The sequence below is a fragment of the Cyprinodon tularosa genome, unplaced genomic scaffold (genome assembly GCF_016077235.1).
Source record: "Cyprinodon tularosa strain WSP-4 unplaced genomic scaffold, ASM1607723v1 ctg362, whole genome shotgun sequence".
NCBI classification, from domain to species: Eukaryota; Metazoa; Chordata; class Actinopteri; order Cyprinodontiformes; family Cyprinodontidae; genus Cyprinodon; species Cyprinodon tularosa.
This window is the reverse complement of record NW_024039077.1, coordinates 1,246,999-1,271,607: the sequence shown is the minus strand read 5'-3', so window position 1 is coordinate 1,271,607 and position 24,609 is coordinate 1,246,999. Positions and strand designations below refer to the sequence as shown.

The 24,609-nt window shown below is 40.6% G+C and overlaps 1 protein-coding gene across 1 annotated transcript; it reads right to left on the bottom strand.

The window, feature by feature from the left end:
- Nucleotides 1–11,080: 11,080 nt before the first annotated feature.
- On the bottom strand, nucleotides 11,081–22,903 carry LOC119790360 (insulin receptor substrate 2-like). Its single transcript, XM_038295885.1, has 3 exons — nucleotides 20,021–22,903; nucleotides 19,359–19,855; nucleotides 11,081–12,028 (listed from the first exon to the last, which is right to left on the bottom strand). Exons 1-3 carry the CDS (start codon nucleotides 22,702–22,704, stop codon nucleotides 12,024–12,026), a joined length of 3,186 nt encoding a protein of 1,061 aa, XP_038151813.1. The 5' UTR covers nucleotides 22,705–22,903; the 3' UTR covers nucleotides 11,081–12,023.
- Nucleotides 22,904–24,609: the final 1,706 nt, after the last annotated feature.

Below are 24,609 nucleotides of genomic sequence, written 5' to 3'. Positions count from 1 at the left end.
CTCTGCCATGTTCTATAAGCTTTAGCCCTGTGGCTTCCGTGTCAAACAGATGATTTACCAGGTTTCTGTGCACGCACTCAGACCACCAAGGTTAACTCCTCTCAGCAGCCGGTGCTCTGCCTCTCATTCCTATAGGCACTAACTTATACCCACTAATAGGATTGGCTTCAACTCTGCCAAAGGAGCTACTTGTAAAAAGTCAACGGGGAAGGACAAGTGAAAGAGCACTACTGTTGTGAGGGAACACATAGCTGAGCTTTGACTGGGCCACTTTGATAAATAACTGGTTTACTCTCTGTATGCATGTTTAGGGTATTTGCTGTGCATTAAAATGAACTTTTGAATTTGTATGACATCTAACACCTCCAAACTATTGCCAAATTGCCGTTTATTAAGCTCCATCCACCGATCGAAATCATTCCCACTACCTGATGATGACTGTTTTCTTCTATTAGATTTCCTCCACACATACACTATATTGCCAAAAGTATTTGCTCACCCATCCAAATTATTGGAATCAGGTGTTCCAATCACTTCCATGGCCACAGGTGTATAAATTCAAGCACCTAGGCATGCAGACTGTTTTTACAAACATTTGTGAAAGAATGGGTCGCTCTCAGGAGCTCAGTGAATTCCAGCGTGGAACTGTGATAGGATGCCACCTGTGCAACAAATCCAGTCGTGAAATTTCCTCGCTCCTAAATATTCCACAGTCAACTGTCAGCTGTATTATAAGAAAATGGAAGTGTTTGGGAACGACAGCAACTCAGCCACGAAGAGGTAGGCCACGTAAACTGACGGAGCGGGGTCAGCGGATGCTGACGCGCATAGTGCGAAGAGGTCGCCAACTTTCTGCAGAGTCAATCACTACAGACCTCCAAACTTCATGTGGCCTTCAGATTAGCTCAAGAACAGTGCGCAGAGAGCTTCATGGAATGGGTTTCCATGGTCGAGCAGCTGCATCCAAGCCATACATCACCAAGTGCAATGCAAAGCGTCGGATGCGGTGGTGTAAAGCACGCCGCCACTGGACTCTAGAGCAGTGGAGACGCGTTCTCTGGAGTGACGAATCGCGCTTCTCCATCTGGCAATCTGATGGACGGGTCTGGGTTTGGCGGTTGCCAGGAGAACGGTACTTGTCTGACTGCATTGTGCCAAGTGTAAAGTTTGGTGGAGGGGGGATTATGGTGTGAGGTTGTTTTTCAGGAGCTGGGCTTGGCCCCTTAGTTCCAGTGAAAGGAACTCTGAATGCTTCAGCATACCAAGACATTTTGGACAATTCCATGCTCCCAACTTTGTGGGAACAGTTTGGAGCTGGCCCCTTCCTCTTCCAACATGACTGTGCACCAGTGCACAAAGCAAGGTCCATAAAGACATGGATGACAGAGTCTGGTGTGGATGAACTTGACTGGCCTGCACAGAGTCCTGACCTCAACCCGATAGAACACCTTTGGGATGAATTAGAGCGGAGACTGAGAGCCAGGCCTTCTCGTCCAACATCAGTGTGCGACCTCACAAATGCGCTTCTGGAAGAATGGTCAAAAATTCCCATAAACACACTCCTAAACCTTGTGGACAGCCTTCCCAGAAGAGTTGAAGCTGTTCTAGCTGCAAAGGGTGGACCGACGTCATATTGAACCCTATGGATTAGGAACGGGATGTCACTTAAGCTCATATGTGAGTCAAGGCAGGTGAGCAAATACTTTTGGCAATATAGTGTAACTACTCTTAGGGTTCACTTGTATCTTTTAAGCCTAGCACCATTTTATATGTTTTTCGTATGGCTTTCTTTTTGCCTCAGTTACAAAAAGACCATAAAATATGGTCTGCAGCTCCTCCAGAGTTAGCCTTGTTGTCAGGATTCCAGAAAAGACAGCAAGATAATTCAAGGCGTTTATTTAAAATGGCCACTGGAAACTCTTTTAAAAGGAAACACGGGTTAATGAAAACATAAATCTAATGGAGGAAGATTAAGAAAGTGAGTCACTAACCTGGTTTAACAGTTCAGTCCATCGGCATGTAAGAGAATGAGGTAGGATCCAGCTGGTGGGCTACCAACAAGATGCGGGAGGCAACTCAGAGAGTGTCCCAAATGCTGCAGAACATGCAGGACTCTGAAGCCAGGTCAGGGAAACAGATCAGAACAGGAAGACTCAGAGTTCCAGGAGTCCGAAGCCACGTCAGTGGCTGAGAGGCAGAACAGGTCAGCATCAAGTAATCAGAAAAAAAAATGGTATGCTAAAACCTTCTCTCCACTGGCCCCCGAGAACGAGAACAAGATAATCTGGCCCTGACTGCTCGGTACAAGTACCATAAATAGAGGCAGGAGCAGGTGGATCAGATGAGCGGTAATGAGCAACCGGGCAGAGTTAGACAGGTGAATGGAATGACTAATAAAGCCAGTCATCAGCACCAAGATTATGACCCTGGTAGTTTATATTGGAATAGGTTTATTATGTCTTTATTTTGGGATATGATAAGTTCTATGTAATGTTTCATGATTATAACAGCACCTTATATATTTTGGTTTCTATGGGTTTAAAACTGTCAAAATTCAATGCAATGATCACTTGATTTAATGGCAGAGAAAGCTTTGGAAAGAAATATTGATTGGAAAAACACATCAATAACACAGCGATGTGTAACAGAAAGATATCAGTAGGGAACACTTGGAAAATAAAACAGGACATGTCCATATATGGGGACTAGGAATACACGCAGGCTCAGACTGTGTGTGTTTCCACTGTGTGTGTCCATCAAATGTAAGCTTAGTGGACCTTTATCTTTGTTGTGTGACAATAAAACCTCATTTATCGGTCATAAAAGCACATGCATTTGGAAGCATGGCCTAAAGTTGGTGTTAAACTATAAAACACGTGGGTGCAGTGTTTGTATTTGTGAAATAAAACTTAGCTGTTATTCTACTTTATTTGACAATTGTTTTTTTGTAAAGCCGACATGCAAGCCGAGTGGTAATACTATTGAGCTGTTTTTCTGTTTATGAGTCAGTGTCGACGTGTGTTTTAGTGTGTGGATGTTGTCCTGTGGCCTGGGTAACAGAGGGATGTGTACTCTCTGATAGATTAAGCCTTACATAATTCCACATTCCACTCCACAGGTAAACAAGCTTTTGGACTAAAGGTCAGGAAAAGTCAGATTCTAGCTTTCGCTGGGAACCAGACACCTTAGCCACGGGCAGAACTTAGCCTCGGGACCCTGCAGATAACAGAAAAACAATCCCCACACTGATATTTTAGAAAGCTGAGTGAAATGAACTCTGTGTTGAGGTACGATAAAGTCAAGAAGTGGTTGTCTGAAGCTAAAGGTGATTCTGCAAAGCGTTGACTCAGGGTGGGATGATTTAAATAAATATTCCTGTTTTAATCTACTTTTAATGTAGAATGAAATGGTTACTGATGGAGGGGAAGTGATGAAAAGTTTCATCAAAAAACCCAGAGCTGGTCAGTTAGAATGAGTGGCCTGGCACACCTTTAGCCATGTCCTGGATTTTCTCTTTACAAGTTTACAAGAGCCAAACATGTGTTAATATTTGGGGTCTTGAGAATAAACGATAGCCATTAAGCCTTTTCACATGAGAGTGAACAGGGCGAATTATCCACATGCTCCATCACCACACGTCACAACCACATCTAGCCTCAGATTTTATTAAGCATCCCTCTGATCACCCAATCTGCACCATAGCTTTGCTTAAAACTTGTCTTTTGCCTCCCTGACGATTAATTTGCTCCTGAACGTGCCTTTACAGTCAAATTACATGTAAATCACTCCTTTCAAATGCTGCAATTACATACAGCATGAATGCACCTTCTGAGAGTTCATGGATAATTGGTACAAAATTGTTCCCACTTACACCAGAGTTTAACTTGCATCACAGATTTAATTACAAATAAAACTTATAATGTAGCTTTATTATAAATCAGACCTCAAACAGATTAATATTTACAAATGCCAACAATAATTCATTTAGTACTAGAACAGCAGCATTTTTGATTTACATAAAATGTGCCATTAAATGACAAAAAACTGTAAGCAAGCACTGTTTGCAAGATGCCCTGACCCACATATGTTAGTTGTTGTACTTAATTTTGCTATTCTGATATTATTTTTTGTTAAATACATAAATACCCTTTTTGTTGTTGTTACAGTTTTATTGTGGACATCAATTTCTAATTTAGATTTAGACCACTTTATTAATCCCATCAGGGGCAATTTGTTTTAGCAGCACAGGAGACAAACAAAAACAAACATATAATATTGTATATAAAATAATATTAGAAAAATATGACAGGGAGCTGGGAAATCAACAATAATAAGAATAAAAACACATAACATAGTAAAAGATAGCTGAGTTTTTACCCTACTATAGGTTTGTTATCATGTTTATCATATCACCAACTGCTTCTCATTCAAATCAGATAAACCTATACAAAAAATAGAAAAAAAATATATATATATATATATATATATATATGTATGATAAGCATGTATTTGCAAAGCAGAAGCATTTTGATACCCCCTTTTGTAGCTCAATATGTCTTTGAATGTTCGTGCTTGGACATTAAAGGTCAGAAACACAGATGGAAGCATAGATAATCCCCCCGGATTTATGTGCATGACTATGTGCACACCAGACTCACCATAACATCTAAGCTCACCTTGCGTGTCATGTACTGGATGGTGATAAAAGACTTAAGGCAAAGATTCTCAAAAAGCCGTGTTTTCAAACACATGAGATCAAATATTAGAGAGTAAAGTATTTGACGTGGATTTTTACTGGATGGTCTTTTTGAGCATAGGATTTATGATCACAGAATTCGCAACGAAAAAGCTGTTTTTTCTTGATATAAATCAGATCAGAACACCTTTTATGGGTTCTGTCTCTGTCAGTTGCCATTTGTTCCACAGAAGTCTGCAAACCCACTCCCTAAAAGCCAAGTCCTGCAACTTTTAACAGATTTCTGTATATTCTCATATGAATCAAAAAGCCAAATTAGTATGTCAGCAAGTTTGGTAATGAACCAATCATTTGATCTATGTCTATTTATGCTTTTCTCTCCTTGAACCCCAGTTGGCCTCAGCAGATGGCTGCTACCACTGTGCCTCATTCTGCTGGAAGGTTCTTCCTGTTAAAAGGGAGTTTTTCCTCTCCACTGTCGCTACAAGCATGCTTAGTGTGAGGGATGGCCTTTGAGTCAATGAATCGATGCAATCAGCTGGTTTTCCTTAGATTAAAAAAATTTGAATGAATCTGATTATTTCATCTCACTGTAAAGTGCCTTGAGATGACATGTGTTGTGAATTGGCGCTATATAAATAAACTGAATTTAATTCTATCATAAATACAACTAAATGTTGCAGGAAAGATGCACTTAAGATTAGAATTGGAGAAATACTGATTATATTTTTACTAAATTGCAGTAAAAAAGTAGACGCATAATCATGTCTTTTTATTTTTAGATTCCTCTATACCACAGCATTAAAATATGTCACAGCAAAGCACCAACCGACTCATTGCTGGCTCTTTTACAGCACTGTTTTCCCAAAGAATTTCCGTTGCAAAACTTGTTTGTGAGCGTCAGCCGATGAGGCAGCATGCAGACTGGGAGGCTGGACTCTTCCACCCGGCTGCCAGCTCGGTAAACAGCAGCAGGAGAGTCTATAAACAGTGGGAAAGACCTGCTCTCCACATGCTGTCCAAGCATAGGGAGTCCGAATGCCATGGTATTAGCAAGACAGGAGAGCAAAAGGAGAACTTTCCACTTTTATACACAGGGTTCCTCTAAGACAACCATGTGCAAGTGGTTTGTTTGTTTTTTTGAGTTAGAATGGGGAAAATGAATATATGATGTCTTAATATCATAAAGTTCTAGGTAATATAAGAAATTGCCTTGATTTGGAGAAAAAAAAGGGTAAAAATATATCAGCATTAACAACAAAGTCCGAATAAACCTACTGCACGTGACTGCTTAGAATGAAATTGTGAAGGAAAGGAATGAAACATGATGAAATCACTCTGAGGAAGCCAGATCTCCTCAAAAATGTCAGAGAAATGCTTCAAACATTTAGAAACTTTTGTATTGATTACCAAATAGGGTCATAAAATAAAAAAAACTGTGGCTTTGTTAGGGCACCCCCAGATTTATTTATCCACTTAAAATAGTTAAGGTCACATGCAGGGCTCAGGGTAAGACTGCGGTGTGATCCTGGCTCTCTGGTGAGTTTGCAAGAGTTGAACGAGCTTTTAGACAGAGGGTTTGAGGACCTTATAAATATAAAAGAGGTGTAAAATAATTTTGAATTTGCCTTTCAACTTTACTGAAACTAGTCTCTTATGAGGACATTAAAGGAAAGTTGCCAGGATCCACAGGTATGGCCATACAAAACCCCCAAAACCCTGCAAAAGAGGAAAAGAGACCAACAGCAGACTTTTCCTATCACTGGGTTCTCTCTATAAGCATAAAGAGATGCCACTAGTTAAACTTGCATGCAGATCTGCTGAAAGGAAACTGTTGCTATGCGAGATGTTATAAAGAATACTAAAAGTTTACCTGAGAGAACAAAACAATGTGTTTTTGGATGGCTGTGTTTAAAATGTTATTACTTGGAACCAGAATAGAGGACATGCTGGGCATTAAAACTAATACAACAACCTAGATCGTACCAAATGTGATGCATATACCGGTAAGCGAAAAAATCCTGGTTTGGAGCTGCTTTTAGCAGCAAAAAAAGACTAAAATAAAAATATATAAACACAAGCTGAAGCAGAACAAGTCTCTACATCATAACAGTGACCCCAAACATACCAGGTAATCCAACAAGGACTGGCTGAGATATGAAATATCAAAACTCCATCTTAATAAAACGCTGTGGAATGACTTGAAAGGACTGTATAAGCAAAAGAATGATATGTGAAAGTGAGGAGGGGGAGTGATTTCAGAGACAGGATCAGCATCTCACATAGTATTTGGAGCTAAATGCATATGCAAAAACATAAAAGAAAATTATCAAAATTTTTAAAGAACTGCATATTTAATGGGGTATCCATGTAAAAACATTTATCAAAAATAGTCATATGATAAAGTATATATGACGATTAAAAACAGAAATGATCATATGCACCATTAAAGCTCTTTAAAACTGTAATAATAAAGGATGTTTTTATTAGACACATTTGCCAGTATTTTTACTATATATGTCAGTATGTTATATTTTCAAGGGGATAATCTGTGCAGCGCTCTTGGTCTTTTCCTCTGCATGCAGCTAAGGCACGCTACTGTAAGTGGGTCACAGCTTCGCTCTGCATGCTGCTGCACCATGGACTTTGTTGAGCCTAGCTGAAACCCTCCTTAGGCTGATTCAGGGAGAAATAATGGGGCCAGTGACTCCCAATCCCCTGAGGAGCCTCAGCAGGGGAAAGAAGCAAGCTGGCAGGGTGGCCCAGTGGAGCACAGGGGTTAGGCTAGGGTGCCAAAAGAACCAAGCCCCTGACGTACTTTAATTCTACTCACAGTAACACATATAATGCTCTTAATTTAAATGCAATGGGTAAATCGGTTCCAAAGCATAAAAAGGAACAATATCACACAACTTTACTGGTGGTGAACTGTTGGTTAAAATCCAATGGGAACAGGTGTTTAGTAGTAATGAAATAACCAAATCCACTTTCAGCTTCTTATTGTGTTAATTGTGGGGTTTTAACGGAACAAATAGGATCTCCATTAGGAAGCAGCACCTGCACTGCCAGTTTATAAGATGTAAATTTATAAAGTCTCCAAAAATCTAGAAGAACTCTAACTATTTAGTTGGGGATGAAGCTTCCAGCTCACGTCCTAAGGAGGAAATTCACACACCCAGCATACTGTATAGTCTTATTTAATTGCATGGTGAAGAAAGGAAGAAATAATTATTTTTTATTCTCATTTTTGGTTTTCTTTTTCCTTTGCAGGATGTCATTTGTGCAGAGAAGACTGCGGAACACTGTGTTCTTACTGACTGTGTGATGCTGGGTTTTTATGTAAGGCTTGTTTCTGCCTGGTAGCAGAGCAGAGCCTCTATAACTGTGTCACACTGCTAATTAATACAGCTGGAGAAAGCCCCCTGCCGAATGCTTTTGTGTGTGTTTTTGTTTGTCATACAATGTACAGCGCCGTGCAAAGAACTATTCATCCATATATTTTTGATCATGAAGCAAATTATATCAGAAAAGGATAGTTTTCTAATACATATTTTATTTATTCAATTCAAAAAGAGCAAAATATATAATTGCAATTGAAGTTTAGGGATCACACATTGGAGAATGTTACTTCTGCATTTAAAGTTAGTAAGGGGTTAGTAAAACCCGTTCTGTTAATTGTCAATAAACTGTGATTCAGCAAATTATTTGGTTTAAGACCATTCATGCTCTAAACCCTCCAATCAGGAAAAACTTGAAATTAGTTGGTTTAGGGGAGCTATTGCTTTTTTTAAATCTGATTTTAAAATGTACTTAGTCTTAAACTTGTAGTTGTAAATACAGGACAAAAGCAGAAGAAATATGCAAGACATGAGATACTTCTGTAATTGGTTGCTTCTTAAGCGGAAATGTTCTTGTACTTTATATTCAGATTATGTGATCTTTTGAAAAACTATGGCCTGATAGGAAGTCATTAGCTCACTATAAGCTTCCTGATTTCTAAACTAGCAAAGATAAATTATTTTAGAGACAGAGACAGGATATCCTCTGTGTGTACGGGAAGTGATTTGACTCGGTGCCAACCCATTTACATGAAAGAGGAGTCAGCGTTGCACAACACACTGTAACTTGAGACAAAAACCAAGACAAAGCAGTAACTCTTTCAATAATTTATTTCATTTATGTTGGTAGCTATTCATAATTAATACAGACAAAAGCAATACTCGTCTACCAGAATTTATAAATCATATTTATCTCGTGAGCATCACAATAAACAGTATATCGAACTATGTACAACGGAAGACAGCACATTCAGACCGAGTCAAAGTAAAGAACAATCCGTTCAGACACAGAAATTGGGAAATTGCTTTCAGACATGTCATGAACAAAATTTCCCAGCAATGAAAAACACTTGGCAGAAAAACAAAATATACAAAGGTGCAAAAAAGCCCCCCTTTAATGGAAAAGAAGATCAATGCAATGTTACATTTGGTTCCAAAGTTGTAAACTATTTTTGATTCATGTCACTATTGCATATATGCCATTAGGTAAAGTGTGTCAACAAGGCAAATAGATCTCTATAATAAAATAAACCAAGATTATTTTTGTTGTTTTATATATAATCAATAGAGTGAGGGAGAAAAAGCATAAAATACACTGTACAGCCCCAAAGCGACACCCTCCCCTTTAAAAATCTGTAGCCAAATTCTTTACACACGAATATAATTGCAACCGAAGTCAAATCTAAGAACTCTCTGTATACAATATTTTTAGGTAAACTCTTCTCTATTTACATAATATATATATATATATATATATATATATATATATATATATATATATATATATATATATATATATATACACAGTTAAAAGAACATTTTAAAAGATAAATAGATACCATAAGTTAGCTTGGTACAGCTCCAATATTATTTAACACTTTCAAAACCTTTTAAAGTCTGCGGTAGTCCCGCAAAAATCATACATTCACACATGTAAAAGTTTTACAATCTACACCTAAGGGGTTTGGAGCCAGTTGGGGTCGGCAGAGATGTTGCTTAAAGACAGACGTCTCAATAAATGTCAAGATAAAGTGTTTTTGAACACCCCCGCAGCCATTTTGGAGGATCCTTAATTTGACATTCTGCATTTATCTGTTTTGTTTTTTCTGTAACTGAATGAAATCTCAACCATCTTATACGCCACTCATCGTTTGATTACATAGTTTTCACCGTTACTAGTACAACCTAGTAGCTAGCAGCTAACGTCAGCTATTGTTAGCAAAGTTGCGATGATATACAGCAGTGTACTGAGGCAGTAATGCTACATGTCAGCATTCACCCATATGCTTAAAGTTTTCACTTGAGATATATTATTAAACTATTTAATAGTTTATTAGCGAGAAACTGAGCTCATTTCATTACAGTCCAGAATTTGTGTTGAAAGCTTTTAGCTAACGATTGCTAATGTCAGAGAAGGCTCCAAATAATTCGGCCATTTTCTACCTCATTTTGTACCCATTGGTTGCCCTTTACATTTTGTACCATAAAAAGACATTTAATTACTTATAATATTTGGGTTATAAGAAAGAAAACCTTAAGTTTATTTCATTACAATCCTGGGTTTTGTGACAGCCGTTAGCTAACATTTGGTAATATTAGAGAATCGGTTTAATTCGCACTTATTGCCATTTTTATCCCAAACTCCCTCAGTTTAAAGTATGTTTATTGTTAATTTTTCATGATTTTTGTCGATTTTCTATCACATCCTGCGACAATTGTTAACCAGACTTCTTTTTAGAATTCCCTTTAAAGTAACTGACCATCATAATTTACTTTTAAATAAGCATTTGTCAAAGTATCTATTGGTTTTCCTTGATGTGGGTACAAAATTAAGCGTTACTGGAAATGTCTTTTGTCAATTTGTTGGGTAACAAAACCACCAAGGAACCACCAAATATTGGGAACAGTAAATGGCTCGCACCTTTTAGCTATGCGTCCTCATTTTTATCGCCATTTGGTGATAATATTTATTTTTCACTTCTATCAATCCCCTCCGACGTCTAAAACATCTAGAAAAATCAACACTGTTTAATCATTTACACTAGAATAAAGCAGTGATTTAGGATCCTTTTTGAAACTCCACAATTGTGTCAGATGCTACTGTATTTTTTAAGTTATGTATTCTTCTTTGTCTTAATCACAGATACGTTCTCAACTGTGCCCCCAACCTTTCGCAATGTTCAGTTTGCATTGGCTCAACCCCTCCTTTATCATCTCAACTTTACAGTTGTACAGTCAAAAGATATCACAGCAGGGTGGCCTGTGTCAGTCAGAACAACAAGCCTTTGGTTTGAAGGTAGGAGTGTTTGAGGTTTTCAGGCTCAAGTGACTGAGGAACTGTGAGAGGTTCAGTGCCTGGTGTGTTTTTTTTTCTTTTTAGGGTCTGAGTTAAGTAACAAAGACATGCATAACATTATTATTATTTAGAAATAGTTTTCTTTTTCTATCCGGACCAAAAAAATAAAATGGGTTTGAATGAATAAAATTATTTAAGAAAATACTTTTAATATTAATATTAATAGAATAAATCCGATATCAAGCAGCCAAACTGGTTCTGTACATTTCAGAAATAATATATATTTAATGGTAAACTATGCACTTTGCTTTTCACAAGATAACAATATAGAGATGTAGGTCTAAACAAATATACCCTATATATATATCTATCTCTTATTTCAAAGAAAACATAAGGAAAGTATACACATTAAGGCATTTCGTAGGTCTTATCAGACATTCATCATCCAAAAATAAATAAAACGTCTAATGTATATCTTATATATAAATATTTGTATTTACTCAGTGTACCTTGGTATTCCATCCCTACAGCATGTTTGAATGGTTCACTGACACACTTGTTGCTCGTACTGAGTCTAAGATACAAACACTTGCACACTGACGTTAAGCTACCCTCAAGTAAATAATGGTATCTGGGTACCATTAGAGATTTGTTATTGTCTGACTATCGTTGCTTCTGTGCTTGTGCCACTATTTAGGTCACAGGAGAAATGGCCTCTCAAAGTGCAGGAGAAGTACCAACACACATAAACACCTACACTGCCTTCAGATACACTACATATTTAGGATGGTGACCTGTTTTTCTTTTTTTTCTTGGGTGCGTGCTAGCTGGCGGCTTGCGATGATAATAGGTCTACACAGTCTTTTCGGGTCACAGAGCCCCGGCGGAAGGGCAAAGTCTTTTTTTCTTTGTTTGCTTGTTTTTGTTTCGAGCAGCAGGTCAAGACACCAAATCCGAGGACGAGCCACGTCCTTCAGTCTGCAAGAGATGACAGAAAAAAGGAGAAAAAGTTTAGAAATAAACATTTAACATTTTCAAAAAGACAAATCTACAATAAATGTCTTGTTAATATAATAGAAAATACGGTATAACACCGGTAACTTCCGGTTGCTGTTAGTGATGTCCCTCCCCCACCCGTTGCTGAGCTTTCCTGGTAAATGTCTGAGATAACTACACCTTTACGTTGCTTAAAAGCACACAAAAAAAAAAAATGTTTTTCTCACAATATGTTTGGGTTTTGAAATGCTCTGGCAGTTATTAAAAAAGAGCTCTCGAAAATCATGAAATTATTAAATCCCATACTTAATATTTAGGTCCAATAAAGATAATAAAGTTGAAAAACCACATTTCTTTTGCATCATAATCTTTCTTGCAGTTAAAATTTTTATTGAGATGCAAGGGCTGTTTTGTTTTTCAGCTTTGGGGAGTTAATTACTTAGAATGGGATTATTTGAATTTAATAAGAGTAGATCATGTTAACCGAGAGGTTTTAGCATTTGTTTGTTTTCATCAAATAAGCATTGCCTTAAAAAATAATATTTCTTAGTTAAATAAGCTTAAAAATAGATCTATTTACCCATTTAATTGATACATTTTTGCATAAATACCCGACTTAAAAGCCGAACAATAAACAACATTACAGATAGGATTATGATACATAATGTAAATTATTGTAAATCTTGCTTTATCATGCATCATTGTTGTTTTTTTGTCCGTCTCAACCCATGTTTGTTCTTTTACTACGCTCTCACAAACAACACTGGCGCCAATTAAGCAGACCTCTGAGACAGCAGACGTAAGAGCATCGAGGGAACACCGTGTTGCTTTTTGTACTGTACAGTGTGAACCCATTCACAGAGTCAGAGGATTGTTTTTCCTGCCACAGAAAAAAAAACAAAAAAAAAAACACCAACAAACGTCACATTTTGCTTAAATATCCAGAACAGGAAGTTCTGCTCTCCTTGTTTATTGCACTTATCTGCATCCATCTGGGTGTATGCATATTGACAGGGATATTTATTCCTCCTGACAGGAAGTGTTTTACACATTCATTTGTGGAAAACAAGAATAAAGGTGATGTTTAAAAGCTAAAGCACCAGCTGCTGCCCCTGGAAGGCTCTTGAAGGACAGTTATGTTTATATACGTCGTTGTGTGTTGGACAAGGCGGCTGTTCTGTAACGCTCGTGTAATTACATAATCTGGGATGCAGAGCGGTGGGGGCTGGGGCAGAGAGTGTATATGTGTGAGCGGGGGGGGGGGGGTTCTCCTGTCGCTGTGCTGCTCTTGTTGCCATGGATACACGCCGAGCACAGGAGGCCGGGCAGCAAGCTGCAGCATCTGTGATATGAAGCGCACGGACAGGAACTCTGGTTGTGTTTAACAGATGTTCACGCAGGGTTCGCTCGCATGCGATTGGAGGCTGAGCAAAGAAGGTCAAATGGAAAAGTGCTGCTATTGGAAGAAGTGGAAGAGTGAGGTGCATTTTGGCCAATTGCAATTTTGAAAGGGTGGTTTAAAAAAAATAAAAAATTAAGAGGCTTGTCTTATTCCTGAAAAGTTGTTCGTTTAGAGAAACTAGAGAAAGAGGAAGGAATTAATAAAACAGTCTTTTTTAAATACAGTTTCTAAATTTTAAACTTCTTTTACTAAGATTTTGAAAATGTGAAGCCAGCAGGCTGTAACAAAATAATAATAAAAATTCCTTGCTTATAAGAGAGACAAAATTTACCAATATGTTCCGCAGGAAAGGATGGGAAGTTTAATCCCATCATTTTTAGGTGTATATGATTTAAAAAGAAAATGGTCTAATGACAATAAAACTGAAAACAAAACGTTTATGAAAATTCAACACTCATAATGCTGTCAAATTTAGCAAAATAAGCCATCATCCCAGTCACAGGCAATAAAACAGCATCATAGACCCTCCTATGGAGGTTAAGGAGGCCATGCACATAAATAAATCCATTCTGCAGGTGTTTGTTCCATATTTTCATCTACCACCAGGTAAAAATGCTAAAATTAAGAACATTAACTAATTATTGTTATTAATAATAATTGTTGTCATTTCGTTTTCCAAGATATTGATATGTAATATAAGGTGTTGTTCCAGCCCACGCCAATTACTGACAGAATTCACTCCTTTCTGATTTGCTGATATACCTTTGAATTGTCAATTTGATGCATTTATGAAGGGATGTGCGCTTAGGATGACGAAACGCAGCCAGCGCATGTTTGCACCTTGGGTTACGTATTCCCCAGCTGCTGACCAACGACCAAGCCTCTTGTCCTCATCGCGATCCCCTCCCCCCCCCTCTCCACCCCCAACTATCTAATCCCGCCTGCGGAGGCTGTAATCTACTCTGGAGCCGTAGCCGGCTAAATGTGGGGAACGCTGGCCACGCAGTTAGTGCTTCTGTCTGGAACATCCCGGCCTAGTTTAGCGCCCACCTCCCCCACTCACCTCTCCTCCTCCCTGGGCCATCACAAACACACACACACATGTACGCTGCCTGGAAACTCTGACTGAATATCCTTTGAGGCTACGTGCGTACGTTTGTTCTGCACAGATCATGTAGCATAGCATTTCTGGATTTCCACCCTTCAATGCACGCTTGGCCTTTTGAGATGCCAGCAGCAAAAACGCTGCTCTTACACGAGAGTAAATAAAGTATATAACATCTGGTGGATTTGCATAGGTTGACAGCAGGGGTGGACAGGGCAATCAGGCTGATGGGTACATTTAGGTGTCACTGCAATGTGTAATTCTGCAAACTATACAGAAAAAAAAAAAATCAAAATATGCATCTAACTGTACTCTAAAAAACATCTGCTGCAATTAAACGTCATAACCAGAATTTCATTATTTTAAATATTTTAATTCACTGTCACATTTGATTCACTTTCTTTTTCTTTTTCCATCCTTTTAATTTGTTAATATTTTTTTTTAAATCTTGCACTTTAAGGAGCATTTTTAACTATTTTAAATGGTAAGAAAAAAAAGATAAAGCTGCACACAGATGACTAGACTACTTCCTGATTTAGTGAATAGATCAGATGGAGTTAATTTATCGCTATACAAAAGTTAAGGAAGTACACCATGTCTTCTAAAGAAGGCTGAAAGCTGATTGGCTGAAAAGATCCCTTAAACAAAGGATGGGAAATCTACGTAGGTAAGAGGATTAGGGCCACTGGGGAAAAAAAAAGGGTTAACTGATTTTTAAATTTTATTTCAGTTTAACATGGGAAAAAAGTCAGAATTCTGACTTTTTCTCAGAATTCTGACTTTTTTTCTCAGAATTCTGACTTTTTTATTGTCAGAATTCAGTAAGAATTCTGAAATTAAAGTCAGAATTCTGAAAAAAAGTCAGAATTCTGACTTTTTTCCCATGTTAAACTGAAATAAAATTGGCCCTAATCCTCTTCCGTAGAAATCATAACCTGAAAAAATACAGAGAATATGAAATTTATAAGATAGCCAAGTGAATAAGGAAATTAGATAAATTATTTAATAAATAAAAGGAAATTCATTTCAATAATTTGATTTAAAAAATTAAAATCATCAAAAATAAACAAAATTAAATAAATATATTTTAAAACTTAGACTGAGATGTAGATGTATCTATATTACAGGAAGACATGCTGGATACTCAGTGCTGCAGCATCGTCCCTGCGATGACATCACTCACGGCACAACTCAGCGGATGACGTCAAGGATTGGGGGGGGTTGGTGAGCGGGATTTGAGAATATGGATGTGGATGCATCTAATCTGGTTTACAAATTCCTAGCACACAGTTGATGCTGATGGGGCGTGCTCTCTGCGGCCCGAGGCAGCGGCAGATGGTAGTCTGTCATTAGCAGAGGGTGAACTGCAGCCGGCCGTATAGAGAGGTCTATGTGTTTTAATGCCGATATGTGCACAGGGCATGAAGAAAGTCCGGGGTTGCAGCTGTTTGACCCCTCTGCCCCTTTTATTACAAGCCCAAACCTCTAACACACTAACCCTCTGAAAAGTGGCCATCTGCCACTAGTGCTCAAAGTGAAAGAGCAAGACTCCTTCAATCACGCTCACCCTTAACCAATTCTTTCCACATGCATCTATTCCCCACCACCCTGCTAAGATCTACATCTGTGATCCGCAGCTGATTTGCTGCCAGGGGCAGATGAAGGTGTTAGTTTGGACGTGGAGGTGGAAACAGACACGGCTGACTTTGCTAATCTGGGTCGGGTACAGAACATCCACCTGGCTGAGCCGTGGCTCGCCGGAGCCTTGAATCGGAGAGCAGAAGTAAACACCGCCAGCCGGTCACGTGGGCTGAGAGGCCGGTCAAACTGGAGAGGTAAACAAACTCCTGACCCCAATGCCAGGCGTCTGAGCCGACATGGTAGGTGGGAGGTTTGAAAAGAAAACATGTCCAGGTGTAAAAACCAATCATTGGACAAAGTGGCAGCCATCTGTGCTGTCCAGTTCACTCACTTAGGGCTAATTTGTTTGGGGTACTTGCCCTTGTAAGCCATTCAGCCAAACTGGATTTCACTGAGAAGGTTAACCAATCAGCAAAGGTGTTTAGCTGGAATGAAAAAAAGGTTGTAGGGTTTGGGACAGAATTCCCAGCAGGACATCCGGACGCATCGAATAACCTTCTCCAGACGGAATCTCTGCCAATAGCCCCTGCGATATTTTACGGGCCCCTGCAGACGGGCAATTAACCCGACTTCAGAGCCTGAGCGTCTTTAAAAAAAAAAGAGCATTACAAAAAAGAGAAAAACTTCCTCCAACCTCTCCGTACACAAGACCACGCTCCATTTCCCTCCTGCTCTCCGCCTGTCTTACTTCTGGTAAACGAACAGCCTAATGAGGCAACAGGGCAGCAGAATGCACGTGTCATCCTGCCCCATTATACATGCTTTCACTAGTTTCCTCTCCCTCAAGCTGCAAACCGCTGGAAAAACAACAGTCTACTATAGGTCTCAGTGAGGCAGGCTGCACCAGTGGAGCAGCTCTGCATGCGTACGTGCAACAGTCCACATGTATGTTCTTTCCTTTCCTCCACCCTCTACCATGTCGGCGAGAAGCTTTATTAGAGCAGTTAAAATATTTTCACCCTCTTCGAAACATGAGCTGCAACACATGTCGACAACCACGGATAGAAAAACTAATTATAACAAAAGCTGCTTTGACTACTTCCTGGCCCCTCCCCCACCAGTTGCTGTGCAAGACTGACAGCTCATAAACATGATCAATACATTCTGATTTTCTGTCATTTAATTACCATAATCAAAAAATATATTTTGAATGTATTTCAAATCATGCATTCCCAAAGACGACATACTCCTCTACATGCTACCACCTAGGAAAGTCCTAGCGTTGATGTTTTCAAAGCGAAGGCAAGTTGAACTCCTCCCAACCAGTAGGTGGCGCCCTATCCCTAATAGCTCTAAAATCACGGAACATTTTAGTTCTAAGTTTAAGTAATGTTCATTTTACCATAAAACCATTTAAACAAAACAAAAAGACGTATTGATTGGCGTACTTTTTAAGAGCTTTCACATAGTATTTGTTTTTATGATTCACTCGCAATGTGCAACTAGTGGGGGTGGGGCAATGCTGATGTTACATTAAGAGGCGCTGCCCGAAAAAAAAAAAAAAAAAAAACACATTCCGGCCTAAACCAGATCCTGAACCTGGAGGGGAACGGGATAAAGGCTCTTCAGGAAAAAGGGATAAGTTTCCATCTTTCGGGCTTAGCTTGCTGAATACCACCTTGTTTACCAACGTCACTGACTGTGCAAATATGAAGAACTTAGGCAGCATTTTTCTTGACCGTGTGCTAAAAATGAAGCGTAACCCCTCTCTCTCTCTCTTTACAGAGGGGGTTTGTGGAGAAATAAAAGCTGCTATTCTAAAGGCCAGCAGCCCAGACAAAAAAAACAACAACAACAACTAATTCAAAGCAACTTTTAAAACCTTTTCAGTCATGACATAAACCGTGACCTTCAGTTACCTGAGAACCAAACTCCCACATACTTGTACTGAAGCCTTACATGTCGGGGGTCTACACACCAATCCTCCTCCCCCAAACTCAACCCTGCAAAGTCTCTACGTGCTCACAAGCACTCGCGAGGTCCCCTGGGATGCAGGGGTCAGACCTGTTTACCATTGCCTGCCAACAGCTCTTGTTGGCTCACAGGGATATTCCAGGACAAAGTATTGATTGCAGGACAGTGGGAAAAGTGGGGAATGGGGGGGTTGTTGAGGTCAAATTGATAAGCAACATCCAAATGCGTGTCCAAGTGGAAAAACAACAGCCGGAAATAACATTCCAGCTTCTATTCCGGTGACATTCCATTACTGATGTCAAGCCACGCAAAACCTATTAAACACATTTAATGGTGAAACTGAAAAGCTTCTGACGTATTAATTCTGAACGTTTTTTTTTCTAATAATCCCGTATCTGCGGTTTCCATTTATCTTCACAAAAATGAACCAAAAAAAATTCCACATCAAGCCCTGGTAAGCATGTGGCTTGTATATTTCTGACATCTGCAGCCGCAAAGCAGCGGCAGTGCTCCTCTGTCATGGTGCTTGTTTACTTCTAAGCTCTGGTCACGTTTCACCACAGCCTTGTGCTGTGTTCACATGCATCAGGGAAAAAGATGGGAGAACAAAGTTCTGTGGGAAGAGTTTCGAGAGGCTGTAAAAAAACAAACACTTTTTTTGTTTTGCTCTAGTATTCTGCTATTCCTTTAAAGGTTAACATTTAGAAGCAAGGGTAACCACAGATAAGACTTCAGAGCCAATGACGGGCTGCTGAAGGCCCAACCTACTTGTGTACTTTGAAATTCACAGAGCTAATTTGAAGTACAGAGGAAATGCCTCCAGCATTTTTTCCCTCACTATGTGAACAACTAAAAAGCAGCAGCTTTTTAGAGCAGCACTTGTTAGAAATAAAGACTGAGTTCAACTCTTACAGATTTGCGGTTTTGTACCCCTACCTCTTCCTCATATACTTATATAAGTAGGTATATACAGTTTGCATGTAGTTATGTACTTTCATCATAACCAGCCAAATCAATACTTACTCCTAGTTTAAGCCGATGGACTCTTATCTGATACCAGACATGACTCAAACCCAAACAACTAATGTTTTCCTGATGGGTAAAAACTGTAAATAACCGAGGTTGGTACTATAGGTCTCCCTGCAGGTGCCTCCATTCATCTAAATACTGGTACAGACACCCTAAATTAAAAAAGTACAAGATACCAAAGCAGCTAGGGATCTAGCATCCTTCATTAATACAGTACTCACCTTTGGCAGTGGTTGCAGCCTCCTTGAATCCCAGACAGACATAAGGTGTGTTGTGTAATCTGTTGACGCCCCCTTTGCAGCTAATGGTGGGTTTAAAGCCAACCAGGTCCCCACATTTCTCCACATCTCTGTTGTCCAGCAGGTTCAAGGCGATATAGTTGAGTCCGTTAGGGTAGCCGGTTGAGCTGTGGCGGTTCACGGGACTGCCGTACTCCTCGTCAGAACCCTCACTGCTGCGCGATGAGATGTTCTCCACCGAGCTGGGCCTCTTCATGGCGTCGCCGCGTGCGAAGGAGGGAAACACCGGGGTGACGGTGGCTGTGGAGGAGAAGGTTTCCGAGCTGTGGCGGCGGCGTCCCTGCGGATTGGCCCGGATGACCTTTGCGGAGCAGTCTGGGTCCACAATAGAGGAGGTCCCTGTTCCAAGCAGGAAGACCCCAATCCGTTCAGGAACACCTTGGTCCTCAAGGGATACCCTCCTCTCCCTGCAGCTCTGGCTGTTGGAACAATGTTTTAAAATTAACATTAAAATCAACAAACAAACACTGGTGTGTTTTATTTTTCCTTTCAGGAAAATAAGATTCTATCCACTGAGTTATCCATCATAGTGGTGAAATAACCATAGACAATGCTAGAAAAATACATTTCACAGAGGAACATACCTTGAGTTCTGAGGAACAAGCTGTGGGGGGGAGCTAGTCATCCCAAATGTCATCTCAGTGTAGTCATTGTTCACCACATTGTCGTAGCTTCGGGGACTTTTCTCACTTTCTATGTGGTAAACTACATCCTCATCTGAGCCGGGGCATGAGGAATGCTCTGGCAGAGTGACCAGTCGCTCAACAGGAGTGTCAGCCTCTTTGGGTGAGTGTGAACCCAACTCTAGGTTGATGTAGTCTGAAAGGGATGACCTTCCCTGGCCTCCACTGCTGGACCCCAGAGATGAAGACTGACTCTCGGTTGACATGACCGATGGTGGGGAGGATCTGTTGCTGCTGAATTCAATGTTGATGTATTCACCAGGGCTGCGAGGTTCTAAGGGAAGGGGATGCTCATTCATGCTAGGCAGGGTTCTCAGGGTGTCTAGAGATAGCCTGTTGGGTCTCCCCAGCCTTCCTCTGTAAGCCAGACTCTCTGCTCGACGATTCCTGCCTGGGGAGGGAACTGAGGGACTCAGAGGGGACATCTGACCTGCAGATGGCTGCATTACTGAATAATAGTCTGACTCCCCGGCCCTCTGCCTTGAACTCTGTGGGCTCATCAATACATACTGGCCACTGTCTTCATTCTTGGATGACTGAAGTTTTGCAGGCAGTGTGAGGGAGCCCAGCTGGTAAGTTGGCCTTATTGGCGATTGCTCCCCAGTGACCGGGCTTAAGTAGTAATCAGGAGGTGTCTGCAGAGGTGGTGGGTTTCCTGGTGACATGTTCATGTACTCGCCGTGTCTGTCAGGGCTGTCCATTGAGGATTTGGAGCCGCACCACATCCTCATGTAGCCATTGTCTTCCAGAGAGCCACTACACGGGGAGTTGGCCTTGTAACTGCCATTGGAAACTGCCTGTGGATGCACCCTTGGGTTGACAATTTGCTTTGGTGCTGAGACACACATAGGGCTCATGGGCACATAGTTGTCTGCCTTACCAGACTGGGGTGCTACACCTGGTGTCATGGGCATATAACCATCATCACCAAGGTTGCAACTGGAGCTCCGGGATGAACCAATTTCTATGTCGCCGTAATCCTCTGGATAACACACTTTGGGTGAAGCAGATTGGGAGTTTTGTCCATTGGCCAACCTCATCAAAGTGTACTCATCCAAGGAAGCTGAGGACAGTGGGGTCACCACTTTCTGTTGCCGTGGTGTGGTGAGAGAGTGTGTTCTCTTCCTGTATGCCTTGTCAGAAATCTGACCGTCGATCCCAAAACCAGACCTGCTACCGTTAGCCATGTCCATTAGCATGTAGCCACAGGGGTCACTCAAGTCATGAGAGGGTGGTGTGCTAGACAGGGAGTCTGGAGTGTCACTTCTAGTCAAAGTAAGAAACTTGGGTTCACCTGGGCTTAAGCTGTAATCATCACAGAGAAGGAAGCCAGTGTCGCTGAGGGAGCCAGATATGGAGGCACTGCAGCTGAAGGGTCTTCTACCTTTGTCTGGTGTTGAGACTCTTGCTCCTCCTCTGGGAGACACACTAATAGGGCTGGAGGCAGCAGGAGGGGAGTTAGATACCGGCATTGAACGACTATGATGGAGATTGGAAGCAGACTCCAGCATCCTGCAGGTGCGCCCATTGCTGAGGGTGTGGGACCTCATGAGGTGATTCCCAGAACTGGGACTGGAGGGACTTTCAGAAACCGGTATAGAAATCGACACAGGCCTGGTGACGCTCCCATCTCCCTCACTGGCCGTCCTAATGCGACAGGATGTGAACTTCCTCCCTGGTGATGTGGCAGCCATGCTGTCTGTTCTGGATCTCCTAACCAGGCCGGTCTGACTTGGGGGGAGGTTGTTGAGGTTGCGCCGGGAAGGCACAGAAATTGGGTTTGTGCTGGCAGACTGGCTTTTGCTCCTCGGTCTAAACTCAGAGAGCTCCTTCATGGCCTTCATCGCCTCTAAGATGGTCTCATGGATGTTCTGAGCTACCACCGAATCCTCTGCCTGCATCCAAAATTCCCCTGGCCCTGTGACTGCAGATCTGCCCACCTCTATAAAGAAGAAGCTGTCCGAGTGGCCACATCTCCTGATATTCATGAGCTGGAGATTGACTGCTGCTGTTTCAGTGTTCAGCTTGACAAAGCTGATGTTTCGGCTGGATAAACACAGCCTATACACTCCGGTGAGGTTTTTGATCTGACCCAAGCCTCTGGATTTTAAGTTCACCTGCCACACCTCCTTATAGGCTGCTGTTGCAGGGGAAAGTTGTCCATAGGTTGTATCCTCAAAGCCTACTAATGAGGATGTGGAAGCAGGGCTGTCAAACACTTTGCTCTCTGCAATTAAATCACTCAAAACGGTATACCAGCTCTCCTGGTCCTGCTCGTTTTCTGCAGCCACAGCAAAATACTCGTCCTTGGTGTAGAGGGCGATGAGGTACTTGTGTTTGGCGTCGGCGCGTTTATTTACGCACAGACAAGAGTCCAAAGTGATGACGCGCTTGGCGGCGGACTTGTTTCTCCATTTCTTCTCGCTTTCATAATACTCCAGCCGAGCAGGGCTGCGCTCCGTGGGCTCCCGCAGCACAAAAAAGCGCCTGTGTCCGTGTTTCTGCTTCCGCAGGTAGCCGCACTTCTTCAAGTCACTCGTCCCATTAGATAACAGGTGTCCTCCCGTTGCAGGAGGACTTGCCATTTCTCCAGAATTAATAATAATAATAATAATAATAATAATAATAATAAAAACACTCACTGTTAAAAGAAAATACCTTAAGGTGACCCGTTCGATTTATTCCACAACTGCCGTGTATGCACGCTGCGGTAAAAGAAAGAAAAAAAACAGCAGTGCTTGTAGATCAGTGACCGCTCTGATGCTGGAGGAAAACAACATGTGACGCTGCTGCTCTAAAAACAGAATAAAACACAGAGCCAGAGGGGGCGGGGCGCCCCGCGAGAGAGACAGAGAAATGTAGACAGCGCTTTGGAGACCTTGTCCCGTAGGAAAGATACGTCAGCACAGCCGCCATATTGTGAGTGGCAAGTTCTCCTTGAAAAAAACAAGTTTACTTGTAAAGTTAACCCAGATAGATAGATAGATAGATAGATAGATAGATAGATAGATAGATAGATAGATAGATAGATAGATAGATAGATAGATAGATAGATAGATAGATAGATTTATTTATCACAAGCTCGTAGTCTTTAATATTTTTTTGTCTAGACATTATTTTCAAAACAAGAGACTAAAAGAAAAACCTGTGCTACTTAAGGTTCAGTTAGGGAAGAGGATAAGGGCCACTAAAAAAAAAAAAGTTAATTGATTTAAAAAATAAATTATTTTATTTTAATATGGGTAAAAAGTCAGAATTCTAACTTTTTTCTCAGAATTCTGACGTTTTCTCAGTATTCTGGATCTTAATGTAGATGGAAACCACGAATGAAGATATGTGGGAGAAAAAATTCAGAATTCTGAGATGAAAGTTAGAATTCTGAGATTAAAGTCAGAATTCTGAGAAAAAAAAAGTCAGAATTCTGTGATTAAAGTCAGAATTCTGATTTTAAAAAAGTCAGAATTCTGAAATTAAAGTCTTTCGTATTCAGCTGATACATTTTGATAACAGAAAATATTATTTGATGGAACATGTAGTCCATTTAATGTTTTTTTTCCCTTCATGACCATTTATATTATTGTTTTATATTAAAAAATCAACACTGCTAGGAACAGCCTAATAATATAAGGGAAAACGCCTCTCATAATATGGTGGACCACCCGGATGATCGTGCGGCTTCTACTTCACAGAATCTATAACCTCCGCCTGTCTATCGCCCAGAAGCCCCGGCGCCTATTGGCCAATCCAACCATTCAAAACAGACAAGCCCCGCCCCCTGCTTTCCCATCACTTCGCTTTCGCACGTAGAAACGATAACAGGAGGATCACCGCCCGGTGTAAACAATCCCCGAAAATACCAGGGTAAAATGAAAGCGAGACGGAGAACAGAAAAACACATTCTAGAGACTTGTTTTGGCATATCTATGAGTCACATGCAAATCTCGCTGATCAACTGTTAAAAAGAAAAAAAGAAAAAAACACCCCTGTGTTTTTAAAGTGATTGTGAAATGTTTGGGTGTTATTTAGATTAATGAGGATTGGAAATTTGCAACACAATGCTTTCACAGTGATTACACCCATTAGATTGTAGAGGCAGGGAAACTGTAAACAAAGCTCACGTCCAACTTGTTATATAAGGACTGTTGTGGCCTATTTTTAAAACTGTGGGTATTCCTCTTCATTAGAAACATCATGCTTTCTATTTTCGTCTTCCAACATTCTTCCTCTAATTTAAGCATTAGATTAAAACACTGGTTCAGCTTATTATCTACTTTTTTTTTTACTATATTAAGCTTGCATTTTGCCAGCATCTGTAGAAATAATCCATCTAAATGAGAAACAGCCATCTCACTCTAAAGCAAATGCGTCAGAGGTTTCAGTCTGCAGTAATAGTTTGAAGCAATGCTGCCATCAGATGGCTGAAGGGCTTCATGCCACCTTCCTACTTACAAGTTTTCTTTTTAAAGGTTCAAGAACAAAGAAAAAGATAA

Coding starts and splice junctions, on each gene's coding strand:
- LOC119790360 (XM_038295885.1), bottom strand. CDS start 22,704: ATGGCAAGTCCTCCTGCAACGGGAGGACACCTGTTATCTAATGGGACG. Junction 19,856..20,020: donor CTTGTTCCTCAGAACTCAAG/GTATGTTCCTCT, acceptor TTGTTCCAACAG/CCAGAGCTGCAGGGAGAGGA.